Source organism: Lineus longissimus, chromosome 1 (genome assembly GCF_910592395.1).
Source record: "Lineus longissimus chromosome 1, tnLinLong1.2, whole genome shotgun sequence".
NCBI classification, from domain to species: Eukaryota; Metazoa; Nemertea; class Pilidiophora; order Heteronemertea; family Lineidae; genus Lineus; species Lineus longissimus.
In genome coordinates this window covers 564,429-580,256 of record NC_088308.1, presented here as the reverse complement: position 1 = coordinate 580,256, position 15,828 = coordinate 564,429, and the positions used below count along the sequence as shown (strand labels likewise).

General features: G+C 41.8%; 2 protein-coding genes across 3 annotated transcripts; one reads left to right on the top strand and one right to left on the bottom strand.

Annotated features, from left to right (window-relative positions):
- Positions 1-150: 150 nt before the first annotated feature.
- On the bottom strand, positions 151-7,016 carry LOC135483215 (uncharacterized). Of its 2 annotated transcripts, none has more exons than XM_064763880.1 (3): positions 6,836-7,016; positions 3,170-3,551; positions 151-1,525 (listed from the first exon to the last, which is right to left on the bottom strand). In XM_064763880.1, the coding sequence occupies exons 1-3, from the start codon at positions 6,901-6,903 to the stop codon at positions 1,109-1,111; spliced, it is 867 nt and encodes a 288-aa protein (XP_064619950.1). In that variant the 5' UTR covers positions 6,904-7,016; the 3' UTR covers positions 151-1,108. The 2 variants fall into 2 exon arrangements, with proteins under 2 accessions (XP_064619950.1, XP_064619957.1); XM_064763887.1 differs by lacking the exon at positions 6,836-7,016 and adding an exon at positions 4,191-4,324.
- Positions 7,017-9,529: 2,513 nt separating this feature from the next.
- On the top strand, positions 9,530-11,413 carry LOC135497300 (uncharacterized). The gene has a single exon (XM_064787083.1). It carries the CDS (start codon positions 10,190-10,192, stop codon positions 10,670-10,672), a length of 483 nt encoding a protein of 160 aa, XP_064643153.1. The 5' UTR covers positions 9,530-10,189; the 3' UTR covers positions 10,673-11,413.
- Positions 11,414-15,828: the final 4,415 nt, after the last annotated feature.

The following is a 15,828-nucleotide window of genomic DNA, read 5'->3' as shown; positions in this document are numbered from 1 at the left end:
TTCAGGTCCCGTCTCGGTATCAGCAGGCTGTGAACTATTTCCGCTCAACTCGTCTCAGTGTGACCATGGAGGTATAAATCTCCATGGTGTGACCGAGACTAACTACCTCGAAGACAAATAATTCACCAATAAAGACCTGGTTTCTTTTGGCACATGTGAATTTATTACAGACATGCAAAATAAACTATATACAATTTTCACTATCAATCGACTCTCCACACCAGAGGACGTGGAAAGTTTTCTAATTATGTATATCTTCAGGTCCTTGAGCGGGGTCATGCTTGACTTGATGATAAACTGATATTCATCGTACAAGCATTAATTAACCGACGTACAAGCTTTACGCACAGTGTAAGTTGGTTGGGACACCTGTCGACGACTGACGAAGGACCACATTGCTATAGCCTCACTTTATCATTGGATTGATCCCGTTTGATAGCTGTATTCGTCGTTGAAACTGATGCGTTAACGTGCTCTAGACTCACTAGTGAACTGAGACCGGTTCATTAATCTTGGGCATGACCGATCCCAATAGGCTTGTGCTGCATTGAACAGACCAAGGTTCTTTCATACTGATTGGATGAAACTTGTCGGTCTTTTCAGTTTGACAGTGGAATGGCTTCGGGAATGTACTGATGCTTGTGACCTAACCACTGACTACACATGTACTTTTAGCAGTTGATCAATTTCAATGTCAATTAACAAATCGCACTGAAAATCAAGATCTTGTGGCCATGTCATTTTTAAACCCTTACTATGGAATCGACGCAAAATTGAATAAGCAGACCATGATGTCATAACCATCAGACTAATTGGCGTCACCAACGGCACCCATTGTCCGTCCCGATTGGCACTGAACATGGCACGACAACGCTCGTAATGTACACGTGGGCTTAGCATGCACATTCAGAAACGGTGGTTTCACGTGACGTCATCACCTGCCCATATGAAAGAAAGCAAACCCAAATGACCATGACAGCCTTTCATTCAGTTAAGTTAGGCATGACAAATCATTGTTCTGCACTCCAAAATGGCCGATCGTGAAAACACTCTATTAAATCGGAGTGACGAATCTCGCAATCATTATCAACGCTGTCACCGTTATGCGTTAAGTCTTCACTAATTCCTCGGCTTGACAATGGTCCGATTTACTCGCCATAATCTTTGATAACTGGTTCATGTTCTTTTTCACTTTGTATCTATAAATCCAAGGGACGTCTCTTCGCGCCAAGAAGTTCTTTGGACGGGGCAGATAACTGAGATCTCCGCCGACCGGCTTGTTGTCCTCTTTAGGTAAAACATTAGGATATGTCTGAGTATAGTAAGGATACCTCCTAATGCACGTATCAGGCTCAGTAGACAGACTTGTTGGAGCTAAGGCTATATCAGGGATTGACCTATCCACTTTGTCCAGACTAGCGAAACTTGTGTTAGATTTGCTTGACTTTCTCCTTGTCTTGTTTCGGTAATAATGTGCTGTCAGCTCCGGGCTTGGGGCGATTTCAAAGCTCAGGGAGGCCGGACTCTGAAAAGAGAAATCAAGACATGTGTTCAGGTTTGTGTATACAAATGTATCAAAGGTGTTGTCAGTTGCATAGTTAACGAGAGGAGGCTCGTGTAACCGGAGATGAACGACAAGGGCATATGTATGGAGGAGACTGATTTCTATATGCGACTGAAAAGGATGACGCTCTCGTATTCAATTCAGTCCAATAACTGATTTGGAATTGAACAATATTTTGATGAATCAAGCACCCGTTTTGATTGTCCGTGGGCGCGGCACGCCTAAACAGACACCAATAGAAAAAGTTCCACAGATAATTACTTTATCCCGGTGAAGTATATTGCCCTTCTAATCAACTATTGCCACTTGGTTTATACTAAAACATAATCTGAAGTAAATAATAAACATTTGTACAAGTCACAGTCGCTGTGACATTCCGAAAATATGAAAAGTGTCGCTCAACAAATGAAAAGAAAACAAGGAGAGTTTACTCAAACCAAGGAGCCGTGTTAGAAGACCAAGTGGACAGACTTTAGAAAAACAAATGCCGTTGTGTTTGGCTTCATATATTGGTGTTCTTAAACATTACACATGAAAATAAGGAAAAACTCATAACCTCAGGATATCATCAAACATAATTAAGATTCAATGACTATGTGTAATCGCGTTATCGTATTTCTCGGACATGCCCGAGAAAGGTTTTGTTCTGTGCTTGTTGGTCGTCACGCGTGATGCTAATGCTAATTAGTTCAGCTTGGAGTATCATTACTGATTCATAACCCAATTCCAACGGCCTCATGTGAGATACAATAGCAATTTGTCACACACATCGCACCAAGTATGGCTTGTCAAATATACTTGATCGCACCTAATCGTCGCTATGTTTCTACAAACAATTCAATTGCGCAGTTTTTGGCGCCATTTGCTGTGTAACCCCAATAAACATGGTGAAAAAGGTGATCAAGCCGTCTTGTCATGCACCGGGAATGAACGTATTTGATTCCATCTCCTGTCAGAAACTTTCTGGTAGACTTTCCCCTGCGTTCTTCTATAGCTCCGTACTCATGTTACCTCAAGTAAGCACCAACTTTCATGGCCTGTATTTATTGCTTTTTCTGTGTAAGGTATATGAAAAGCAGTCAGTCGAAGTATGTTATTTAAAAAGCATACAACAGATTAAGTACACACATTGAAGCCGCACTGAGACCTATATAATATATACATGGGATATGTACAGTTAAATTGCACTTTCATCAAAGGACAGTATTGTTAAGTATCGTCTGACAGTCTTCATATTCACAGGGAACATGGACAACAGGCGACACACATATTAAATCGTTCCATGGGCTTTACCCACTTAATTTGTCCAAAAGTAAATGAAACTCTCTGAATATCATAGTCATATCATATCACAAGGCAACATCCTTGGCACTGGCAACAAGAAATATGAGAGGAGAAAGTAAAGATGAACGGGACGTTTATATAGATGAAACTTCATTGAGATGAATATTTAACAGAAATTAACTGTCGCATGATTTTTATCGAAAGGGAGTCGGACTGTCCGTTATGGTAAAACTCCACAAAGGAACCGTATATATTGTACTACAATTAAGGCTTGGCTTATCCCTTCTAAGTGTTCTCTAAATGGATTAAAGGTAGTCTTACCTGTATGGTAGGTGTCAGTGGTGTCTTACTCCCCGTGGTCGTCGTACTTTTTGCTGAGCCGGACAACTTGACAGAAGGGAAGAAGCCTTCAATGCCCCGCTTCAGGGGCTGCGGTCGGAGGGAGCCCGAGTCGAACCCGACCACCTTGGGGGTGGTGGTTGGGCGGGCGTTGATCCGTTTGGCGTACTCCATGGAGGATATGGGTGCTGCTGCCTGATTGCGAGTGTACGGCTGTGGGCTTAGGTTCATCACGGTCCTGGCGTACAGGTCATACAGGCTGTCGTCGCGGGGGTTCGCGGGGATACTCCTGTAGATCGCGCTCTGGTCACTCGCGACGGAATGTGTCGCCGTCATGTAAACAGCGCGGACCGGCGGGTGTGATCTGTAAGTGAAACGTTGATTAGTTTGTAGTAGTGGTAAGCCTGCCATTCTTCAAGACCACCTGCTACCACGGTTACGACTGTTATACTGATCCCATGATAACCGTCCCACCAGGAGCGCAAGTAGTCCGTATTAGCCCGGTATGGCCTATTTATTGAAACCACACTGGCATTATGATAAATGTATGCTAGCTAATCACTGATTATGAGTCGATGCGAATCAAATCTGCTGGCAACAAATCATTATCCCGAGTCACTCACATTTAATGATCATGACCGATATATTCTTCTGTAACGTCGACTTAACAATCGAGAATACGTGTTGAAAGAACCACAATCCGATAGCTTCAGGTTTATCAGTTAATAATTACCAATGTGACCAGTATTGATGATTACCCATATTGCACATCAAGCCTATTTTCGAACCTCTTTCTTGCTCTAGCAGGAGTGGTGTAGAATTGTTTAGCCATCTCATTTCGTTCGTAAAACTGTAGTTTATTATCAATCAAATGTCAGTCAGTATGACCTTTACTTCCCGTTGACCTAAGACATGTAACTTTTCATATCATATGTAGACGCTCTGGTCTGAGTGACGAAACGCATGGGCGAGAGAAATATCATAAAAGCTAGCAATCACTTACCCAAGTCATAGTCTCAATTTTGGAAAGGACAATTTAAAAATCAGGGTTATTCTAAACGATGCACCAAAAATGTACCCGAAATTCCCTTCAGAACGACTGATATTCGGTGTATATACATGTACTATGCCTTTGCCTTTTCACCAGTCAACTGTTGACGACTGTGAGTGTTGTATTGTGATCATTTTCTTGTTGATATATACAAAGAATAGAAACCGCACAATGAATGTGCCAACCACTGCCTGAGTGAAAGTGATTAATAGTTGAGTCTGTAGTGCTCAACCGAAAGGAAACTATCCAAATAGAATATCGAACATATTGCTGTGACATACTTACGGCGTTATAACAAATTTATACGCATTTTGTGCTGTTGATAATGATCTAAAGCTGTGTCACAAACACGAGTGTACTAGTAAATTGAGAGAAAAGACGGCCTTCTTCAAGGCCTTCAACCCTTGTTTTTGACCCGTCCTCTGAACCGCAGACGGGGCTTTACATGCTTTAGGGACGGAGTCGCGAAAGGGACAGTCTCGAAGGCTCAAAACTGCTTCATAATGCAGACGAAAGGAGGAGGAGGAGGAGCGAAAAGAGAAGAAGATTGAGCCACCATCCGTGATTGGCAAAGGGAGAAGCTTGATAATGCGAAGCATGTACCCTCGACACCTTTCATATTGCTGCAGTGACGCAATGGGGGGTTATGCTGAATACATTTGCATTGCATCTTCGGTAAAACATTCATATTTCCTATGACCCGACCTGGTTCGACTTACTCATCTCAGAGTATATGACTTTAATCGTTATTGAGGATACATCAGGCCTTTTTACACGGTGCTGGTTCAAGACAACCCTCCTGAACCGTCACGAGGCGTGTTCGGTTCAGGACGGTTCATTTCGCTTTTACACGGGGACGGTTAGGCCGGTTCGTCACTAACATCGTCAATTGGTGGCGCTGATCAATCCTGCTGGCGGTGGAGCTACGAAAATATCACAACAACAAATAATACAAAATGGTTTACGATGGCGCCGGTGAGATGCAGAGTTTTTGCTTTGTACACAGCATTTGTATGGAGAGAAAGCTCTTGCTCTCGATAAATTGAAGATTTCACAGCAGTTTCTTTCCGCGGAAAATTTCATGCCAGGAACACGGCAGCTATTCCCGCGAATGACGTCACGCGAGTACCGTGTGCAAACCGGCTCGGAGCCGGTTCGCTTTTACACGCATAAATAAACCCTCCTCCACCGGCCTCCACCGGCCTGCACCGACCCGAGACCGGCGATCGGAACCCGCCTCGGACCAGGAGGGTTCAGGACGGTAGGTTCGCTTTTACACGAGGGAAAATAAACCGGCTGGTACCTGAACTAGTCTCGATCCGGCTTGAACCCGCACCGTGTAAAAACGCCTATCGAGATTCCCGATAACTAGGCATGTTGCAGTGAGGCTACCTGCTGATGATTCCGCATCAATTGTAAAATTGGTCAGGGCGGGGGTATTCCAGGTATCAACTTCGCCATCAACATTATACACAGCGCCAGTTCAAGTAGTTTACTGACCGACATGGTCCGCGGTCAATTAGCAAACACATTAATCTCGTGTAATTCTTAAGAAACAAGCTTGTTTAACTTCCTCATGCAAATACATTGATTATTTCATGGCCAGTGTCGCTGTTGAAACCTAAACTGATAATCCCCAAGTGATCTGAGTTTGCCAAGATGTAATCTCATGTTACTCACTGTTATAATTCTGTGTGAAACTTGCTCGTCTCGACGAAACTTAGAACGTGTGGATTATGTCTTAGTGGTTTTGACATTTTCAGGAAAGGACACTAACTGGAGAGCTGCAGATGCTAATCGGTGGGCCATATGGCTCTACTGGCGTTGGTAGCAGTGTCATCGCACTCTCCACCAGCGCAGATATAAACTTCATGCATATTCTCTCTAAGGTCACGTGTTCGTTAATTTGAACTACCAATATGGCACCATTTTTTCGATCAACCTGATTTTCAACACTACTGTGTGTCTTCTTCACGACACAATCCGGAATGACCACCCAAGGCTGTCTTTCTAGTCCTTGAGAAGGTCCGATGAAGGTCAAGGTCACAATATTTGAAAATTGAAAGGACATAAAGCTTTTTCTCCGGAAATCCTACCCATAAAAAGCCACAGCAGATCCTTTTGGTCAAGTCGAGCAGGAAACAACACGCACAATGACTTTTCCACTACGATCACAGCTTTTCTCGAAGAGTTTGGTCAAACTATATGCTTTCAGAAAGAGGATGGTCAAATATCGGCGGTCTGCGTGCGTAACAGGTTACTTTAGAAAAAAGGCGTTACCAAAATGGAATTACATGTACTTTGTATTTACTTTTCTCGAAAGAAAGATATCAGATGCCATTTCAACTACTCAACTATTAGAAGGGCATGCGTACTCTTCCAGAAAGGTCATTAACAAACTGACACATTTCTGAAATGTTTTTTGGCCAGGAATATATTAAAATGTACTTTTTCTAGAATTGGCGTATCAGGTGTCGACACATAGGAAGGTTAATCAGAAATACATTTCAGTCTGTACCTTTTTCATAATGGCATTTCAGTACTTTTCGATGGAAGTGGTATCAGAAAAGACATGACAATATCTTTCTTGTACTTACCCCGATGCAACTAATGGCAGTTGCTTCCCGTCAGGGGGCGCTCCTATGCTTGCCCTGGCAATAATCATCTCTCCTCAACCCAACGAATCATAATTGTCTACAAAAGACGGCCCTAATCGTCTTGCTGGCGTTCACACACAACTATGGGTTTAAAGCTGACATGCAAGCACAAAGGCCCAGCCGGCAAGCGCCCCTTTGCCGTTTTTAACGACGTGTTTCCAACCGGCCAATCACTGAGCGTGTATGCTGATAAGGAACGTCAGGCTTCCTGTGGAAATTAATCAATCGGTGTCGTTTTACCTTCGGCTTGGCGAATGAAACGCTCTGTACCATATCGAGCTCCGTCCCCTCCCTCACATTTCTCAAGGAGGAACAGGATCAGTTGACAGTTCACAATATATTCAGCGTGATCACCAATCAACCGTAACCATTCCCCGAAAGCGAATACATCTTGATCAGACAGTTCCTCAATACGCGCATGGTTTTAATACCAGTTAAGTGGAAAATAATTTGCATCTTTAAAACCAGAAAACAACTGTGCGTTTTCCTGAAATCATCCCATGGTGTCATGTTTACCACCCCATTATGTATCTTATGAATTCACATTGCAAATATTCTACAACGGCAATTAAAAAAGGCTTCTTTGAAACTTGTTATTTTGCCAAGCTGGTACGTGTTGGCTACGTCACGCGATTTTGCACCCGAATCAAACTCGTCCCGAGTAGATAGCAATTTCATTCAATGACCAGATACACATACATCTACAGAGCCGTGCTATTCTAAATCACCTGATAACGAGGTTCCATAACGTTCAGGCCACGTATGCGACAGAGAATAAGGCTTTCCATCTTATCATTTTCCATCCAAAGTGGCCTTTTATAATGCCATTTCTTCGACATCGGCAAAATGATTTCATAAGATGATAATTGAGAGACAAGCATAACACCCTGTGTGGATAACAGGAACGCGCTGCTGCTTTTTCCTAGTTTTAAAGCTGCAGAACATTTTTCTCCTTATTAGTATGAAAACCATGACCGTAGTGTGGAACAGTCTGATGATGAGGTATTCGCTTTCGACGAACAACCCAGCGATGGCGCAACTGTCGTTTCGCTGAATAATATGGAATCTCCGCATTCGTGAACTCCCGGGGATGTCCATTTCGTCACCTTCACGGTCTCTTGGCGCCACTGCGGACCGCTTGTAATCTTTCATATCGCTGAGGGCGTTCAGAACATGTAGGTCGGACCTTTGTGTTTCATTTATTCATGCCGGTCAGCTTTAAGGTTCGCCACATGTCCGACCAAGTACATATTTGCTATTGAGAGTTCTACAATGCGAACGCAGGGTTCCAATTAATAGGCGTTTAGGTTGCTTGAGTGGCCTAAGAAGGGATAATATTTTTCGGTTGACATTTGTTATCTAATCATAATATGGGTATCAAAAGTTTAAACATTGTGGAAAAAAAGTAATCTTGACGTATTTATACTTGACTTGAATTTTTGCTTATTTCAGGATTGCAAACGCGGATAGAAATTACAGCTATACAACTCTGGTAGCTGTATCATACCGCTATCGAATTATGCACGGGTAGAAGGCACACATATACAAAACAGCTGAGACTTTGAGAGTTTGATAGTCTGGTACACGCTGTCTGGCCCATCCCAGTTCCTCTGTGCAGCATAGAGTCCATGAAAGTCTTATGGGATATGTACAGTTGATATAAGTCGGTTTTTCCTGGTAGCTGGCATCCAAGGGACGCCTGGTCATCCCGACGCGATGGAGGTGGCAGCAGAGTAGTCGAGGTTCGGGGGCGGGAGAGGATACTGCTCTCTGTCAGATCCAGACTGTGGATTGTATTATTATCATTATAATTATCATCCCCTTTCTTCCGAGAGAGTCAGTTATTGCCACCTACAGGAAAGCATGTCACTTGAACGACCAAAGGAGATGACCACCAGAATGCCAAATGCTTTTGGATGAGGCACGTTCCATTTATGACAGAAGTTTCTTTGACGTTAAATGTTTAGTATTTCCTCTTTCGAGGCCTCTTTATAAGTTGGTTTGGCCCAGAGGAAATTGGTAAACTGGTGAACTGAATAAGCCAATATCCTATTTCAAAAGCTTCACGGCTTTCATAAAAAAATACACAAACATGACAAAGAGGTATTGGGGCTAATTAGAAGTTCATTTTTCTGGTGAACTAGGTATGTATTGAATACAGTGAGTGAAATAAAATTGTGATATTTGCTTGACTAACTAAAGAAAAACATCTCCTAAAAGTTTACCTAATAAGCTGACTATCATTGTCTTCAGTTCGAATGTACCGAGGTGTCCGTAAAACAACAGACTTATCAAAATGAATGTGTACTTCCTGATAAAACGTATAAGCTAATATCTTTCAAATGTGATCACTAAGAGAGGTTCATTATTCCTCCATGTGGCCTAAATTGCCCCATCCCCGTGCAATGATGCGATTATCGGCCCACCAAAGCGTATAGCGCAGGCCTGGTTGACAAAAAATTATCGACATTTACAGTAAATCTTGTACAAATATACCAATCATATACAATGCAAATCCTCCAAACAAAATATGCATTGACTACTTTATTATGCCTACTTTGCCCACGCTGGACGGTCTGACAGCTCTGATAGGCCTGAACAAAGTTCTTAATAAAAGGTGCATGCTACTCCATACGTCATTAATGTTAGCCTTAGCCTACTGCCACTGTCTATACCTAGGATGAACTGCTAAGTTGAGCATGCTCTGCTGAGGTGAAGGAAGGCTATTTTAAGGTTATTCCTGTAAGAGTAAGCTTGGTATACGAAGGAAGGAACAGGCACGATTGTGGAACCTGATACTAGCATCAGGCAAGAAGAGGAGCGGGGATTACAGTAGCAGTACAGCAAATCTTTCTTTGGATTGTCGACATTTCTTTACCATCTCTCAGAGAACCTCACAAACTTCAGTTTGTGTCGAAACGAACCAGGATTACAAATACCAGACGATATTTCCCTTGTTTCATCATTGGTGCGCGGAGGAGAGAACAAAGTTAAATTCAATGCAAACAGGTAGATACTCTTCAGCGGAACTACTACTTGTTGCGTGTTCTCGGAGATCAACTTGATTCATCTGTGTAACATTGACAATGCTGTGTTGGGAATCAAGCTATTGAAAGCATTTCCTTTGAGGGAAGAGGTGACTCGTTTGAGTATCTCTCTGGTAATCGAACTATTGTTCGAAGGAGACTCCACGACAGGGAAACATACAGCATAAAGCTGGCAGACTTAGATAACATTTTCATCCGAAGCTTCCCCGCTTATATTCAGTACCTTCCCTTCACCCAAAGCAGAAGCATGGCCACGGAGTCCCCCTTCACAGTCAGCCCGCGCGAGGCTGGTCAGATCGTCCAGAACATCAACGGTGCTCAACGTGATGACAACCGACACTGTCACTTGATGCATGTGTCATTACGTACCGTATATGGCGAGGGTCACGTCCCTACCACTGCTTTCAAGAAGCTACCTCGTCTCATCAACGGCATCCCACTGGGTGCTGGAAGAATATGGGCACACGACTCCCAGGAGATTCGATGGCGGTACATTGAAGGACCAGCAGGCCCGCTCCACAGCTTTCTATCTATACCGATGTCCCAGGAGGAAGCTTACGAATCAAAGCGGGCTTTCCGAGACCGGCTGCTTCAGCAGTCGCAGGCAGTCTTCGGCGAAGTGACGGTCAAGGCGACGATCATTTTATCGCAATGTCTCAGTTACGATAGTGACTTCTTCATCAATGATATTGCTGATAGTATAGACACAGGCTTGCATTTCAAGGATTAGATTTAGTTGGAGTATTATATACTTGAGAAATCCAGATTTCCTAACTATTTCCACCGTGTGGCTTTTAGAGGTGTGTGTGTTAGCTTTATATCGCGCAAGAGCATGAAAGCTCGTTGACACATATTGACGTCTTCCCTTCTTTTGGGTGAGAGCATCAGAACTGTACATTTTTGATACAAAGGTGATAAGAAAGCATTTACAGGGCCTAAGTTGATTCATGTTTCATGTTGATACTGCTATCGACTGAGCAGATTGAGGTTGAACCGAGACAGATGAAGTTATACCGGATGCATATATCAAGGCCTATCTCTAAATATATAAGCATTTCTCGTCACGTTTTTTAATTTCGATTTCCACATTCATTGGACTTGAACGAATAGTGACTGGGTGTGACTGGGTTTAATCGACGGGGTTATTCATCTTCGTCCATGGACATATAAGGGCAGAAATTCCATGGTACAGTAATTATGTGATACCTGGTGAACTGAGGTCATGGCCGGTGATCACCAGTGAATATTCAAGGCCAGGTCAAAATCTGTCATGCCCAGTTTACAATGTGATTTACCGTATCATGCTTATGGCTTCGCTAAATGTAATATATGTATGATAGCGTGACAAAATATTGTGTTTGTACATACATTCTTGATTGTATGCAATGTAAAAAGCATCTATTAAAACTGTCACTTATATAAGGTGAGGCATTTTTCTGTTGTGTTTGAAATAAATCGTGATAAAACTATATTCATTTTGGTTTAGTTCTTTTATTTGTCCTTCCAGCATGGCAGGTAAAGACGTCACGTGAAATCACTCTATACATTGGAACAAATGATAACTCTTCGTTATTACATTAAATGAACTTTCACAACTGCCTCCAGATATAACAAAACCACCTCTCCCAAAAACAGTGTAACCGCGGTTACTGATCAAAAGAAATTATTTTTTCGTACGCGATATCGCTCATGCGTCGTATTCGCAGTAAATCTGGCAAATGGAAGCCTGTCAAGCCTATGGAAGGGGTGGCGGGTGATTACATAATACGCTGTTACCCCTGCTGCCTGCCGAAAAACTTGAAAAAGTAATCACCACGATTAGTTATGCATGAACGAAATCTAGTACGAATAAAATAATTTTGTCTTTGATTGGACACCGTGATAATGAGTTTGATTTACAAAGGCGAATTATTTGTCACTCACACAACGTATGGCTCATGCATATTAGCTCATGCATATCGCAATAAAGGATTTGATCTTGCATTAAGGCCAACTATGATATTGATCCCGATTGACGAAATCCTGATCCTTGCCAAAACCTGATATGTCGATTTCGATTATCAAGCTTGCCTCGCCCCGCCCTGAAGTTTTAGTCAAACACCCTCGTTATTTTTACTGAGTGCACGGTTTATGCTGAAGAGTCGTCGGTTACACTGGGAAGGGCTTCTGGTTGCAAAGCCCAAACAAGAGGAGAGTTGTGGACGTCTTCGAAGAGCACAGCTGCAGGTGTGTCGATATAGCGGCCGCCGCATAATTAGTTCAAAACGATAATGTGAGACGACTCAAACGACGAGCCTATCGCTATTATATTAGGCCTATCACTGACTGCACGCGCGTTTTAACTTTATTTGATAAAAAATACATTTACAAAATCGCAATTTCCCAGACATCGAGTGGATAAATGATTTTGATAAAGTGTTGTGACCTTTCTGTGGTGGTATTCTCTGTATCGTTTGGTTGGCTATATGACGATTTCTCTGGATTTATGTGAAATATGTCACGAATTGATTGCATCTATTTTGGTTTTTTGCCCCTTGTAGCTGTATTTCCAGGACTCGGGCAAGGTAATGACTTTGAATTAAGCAAAATAAGGACCAGTGCGTCTTTGGAATTCCCTAAGGTAAAGTGGCGTCCGCTGGCACTGGTCACTCCTATCATGATATGTATATATCAAATCAACACTATAGCCTAATATATATATGTACAGTCACTTTTGGGAGCTGCCAAAAGCCTGCCGCCTGTGCTGGTACATGTACAGAATGGAATTAGTCTAGATGCAGGGGATGTGTTGTGATGAAGAGTTACATAGGCGATAGCATCGGGTCGTGCATGTCGTGTAGGCCTACAGGTAAATGGATGAGTAGCAGCATGGACCACCAATAGTGTTCGCGTGGATGGGATTCAGTAGCATGGACTATAACTGTGTTCGAATAGATGAAATTCTGTAGCATGGATTGGACTTCAAATGTGTTGGATTGGACCTTAGAGTAACCAGTCTGTCTAAGATTGGACGGAATTTAGGAGTAAGAACTTTGACTTATGAATATGAATGATGCTCAAGTTCCATGAAATTAAGAAAACCAGGTAGGGATCTATTTTTTACCAATCGTACCAATTCATAAATCGTAATCTTCGAAGAATAAGCAAGTATCAGTATAGGCCTGTAAACAAGTGTTATTTTTGGTGGTTTGAAAGATTGAAAGATCAATATAAAGATATTGAGCCACTCTGTAGAATGAGTATTTCATTTCTGCTTTTAGGGTACAGTCACATGTGCCAACTGGAGACTTTACTTAGCTCATACCTATAATGCATTTGCAATGCATCCATTCACTCCTGATGTGAGCGCAATGGCCCTTGGATCCATTCACTCCTGATGTGAGCACAATGGCCCCTGGATCCATTCACTCCTGATGTGAGCACAATGGCCCCTGGATCCATTCACTCCTGATGTGAGCACAATGGCCCCTGGATCCATTCACTATCGATGTGAGCACAATGGCCCCTGGATCCATTCACTCCTGATGTGAGCGCAATGGCCCTTGGATCCATTCACTCCTGATGTGAGCACAATGGCCCCTGGATCCATTCACTCCTGATGTGAGCACAATGGCCCCTGGATCCATTCACTCCTGATGTGAGCACAATGGCCCCTGGATCCATTCACTATCGATGTGAGCACAATGGCCCTTGGATCCATTCACTCCCGATGTAAGCACAATGGCCCCTGGATCCATTTTTTACGTAGAGTGATGACATTTTTATGGTGGGTGTATCTAATAAGGTTAAATGACATGTCACGCGGGTTTTTGATTTGACCTACTTTTCAAGGTCACAGAGGTCAAAGTTCACTAAATCACCGATAGGTGGCACGTTTCGTTTCTATTTGAGCTAAACCTGTAAGGACATATATCTAAGGACCCTCTTTTATACCCCAAAAAATTGTCCCACTCGGACTTCAAATATGGCCGCCAGGCGGCCATCTTAAAAATTAAACAAAGTTTGATTGCAACCAAATTTCATGTGATTGTATATCTATGTACTCTCTACAACATCTCTGATTTTCAGTCAAATCCATTGACCAATATGGCCGCCAGGTGGCCATCTTGAAAATTGAACAAAGTCCTATTACTCCGAAACTAATGATTGGATTGCAACCAAACTTCATGTGATTATGTATCTATGTACTTTTATCAATATACTTTATTTTCAGTCAAATCCTAGGACAAATATGGCCGCCAGGCCGCCATCTTGAAAATCTAACAAAGTCCTATTACTCCTAAACTGTTGCACAGATGTCAACCAATTTCCATGTGACATGTAGACTCTTCAATAATCCTGAAATTCAGTCAACATCATAACCAAAATGCTATACTTAGATGGCACCGGTAATTTTCATTTGTGCCATTGAACCGAGAATAATAATATTATTCAATGGAATCAAAACTGGTGAAACTAGCCAGAAACTGTTTTCCCCATATCCACTGCAAATGACATGCATTACATAACCCAAGGTGGGCACATGGTCCCTGGACCATTTCATTTTGTGCATAAATACGCATTCATTAGGTCATTCATGTCATCAAAATGCAAAATAAAATGTTCAAATACTTTATAGTCAAATAGCCCATTCAGACTTTAAAAAATTTGTTTTCTGCATAAAATATTAAAATTGACATATTGGCTTTAAAGTGAAACTGTGGCATCAAAACGCAAAATTAAATGTTCAAATAGTCGATTTTCAAAACGCATTTAACTTATTAGCCTGAAAGAGCAAAAGCTAAAAAAACCCACAAAATAAAATTTCTCGATACTTCATTTATAATGCTGTTTTTTATTACAGAGATTTTTTTCTTCTTAAAATCAAATTCATTGTACTAAAAGGGGCAACCCATGGCATTAATACAGGTAACTAATACATGTGTATTTTCAAATACATGTACATGTACTTTGGTTTGTAACAGCTATTGTTTTTTAATTGTGCCTAAAATCGCATTCATCGGCAGCAAGAGTCTACTTATCACACTAAAACTCAAAATGAAATGTTAAAACAGCCTTTACAGAATAAAGTTTTTTGCAAAATCGATTTATCTGCCTAAAAAGATTCAATTTATGGCTTTAACACACAAAATAAAATGTTCATGTACTTAATTTTGTTGGTATCAAATCCATTTATTGCCATTGGCCTAAAACTAGTAAAAGAATGAAATGCAAAGTAAAATTTTCAAATACTTCATTTTTATAACATTTTGAAATTTTTTTGTATAAAATCGTACTCATACGCCTACATAAAAAACGCCAAATGAAATTTTTAAATACTTAGTTTTTTTCCACAGACATCAAAACTTTTTTCATCAACATTTCCTCAATAATGCCTTCTATTGGCTAACTCACAACGGCCATAGCAATCAGTATTTTGAGGGACGGAAAAAAGGGCTACGTTGAGTTTCGGAACGGAAATGAACGACCAAAGAAATCATTTTTTGCGAGATGGAACCGTTCAGAAAACAGGTAATTTTCTTATGAGCTTACCCACCATTTCGTAAATTACGTAGCCTCGAATTACATTTCCTTCGATTTCAACATCTCCATCGATCATAAGGTACTTCACCTTCCCGTCTTTGGCAGTTCCTCACGATGGTCAGCGTTCGCAACATCGGCTTAAGTGGGATCCAGGCCTCCAAATGCCCTGGTAGCCCTGCTAACTTGTCGGACGCCCGTAGGCCTATGACCAGTGAGTCAACTTCTCCCTACCGTTACAATAAAGGGAGAAGCATCCCTCTTTTAATTCTCCCCTTATAACCCCCTCCTTATTTCCTTAAAGTTATGATTTTGTTATGGTTTTTCAATAGGACCACCCCTCCTGGATTTTCTTCCCCACCCCTC

What these genes read in the sequence shown, in the direction of transcription:
- LOC135497300 (XM_064787083.1), top strand. Translation starts at nt 10,190, where the DNA reads ATGGCCACGGAGTCCCCCTTCACAGTCAGCCCGCGCGAGGCTGGTCAG.
- LOC135483215 (XM_064763880.1), bottom strand. Translation starts at nt 6,903, where the DNA reads ATGATTATTGCCAGGGCAAGCATAGGAGCGCCCCCTGACGGGAAGCAA. An exon ending in CTGCCATTAGTTGCATCGGG is followed by an intron (nt 3,552 to 6,835) that starts GTAAGTACAAGA and finishes TTTCACTTACAG; the next exon opens with ATCACACCCGCCGGTCCGCG. An exon ending in CACTGACACCTACCATACAG is followed by an intron (nt 1,526 to 3,169) that starts GTAAGACTACCT and finishes TTCTCTTTTCAG; the next exon opens with AGTCCGGCCTCCCTGAGCTT.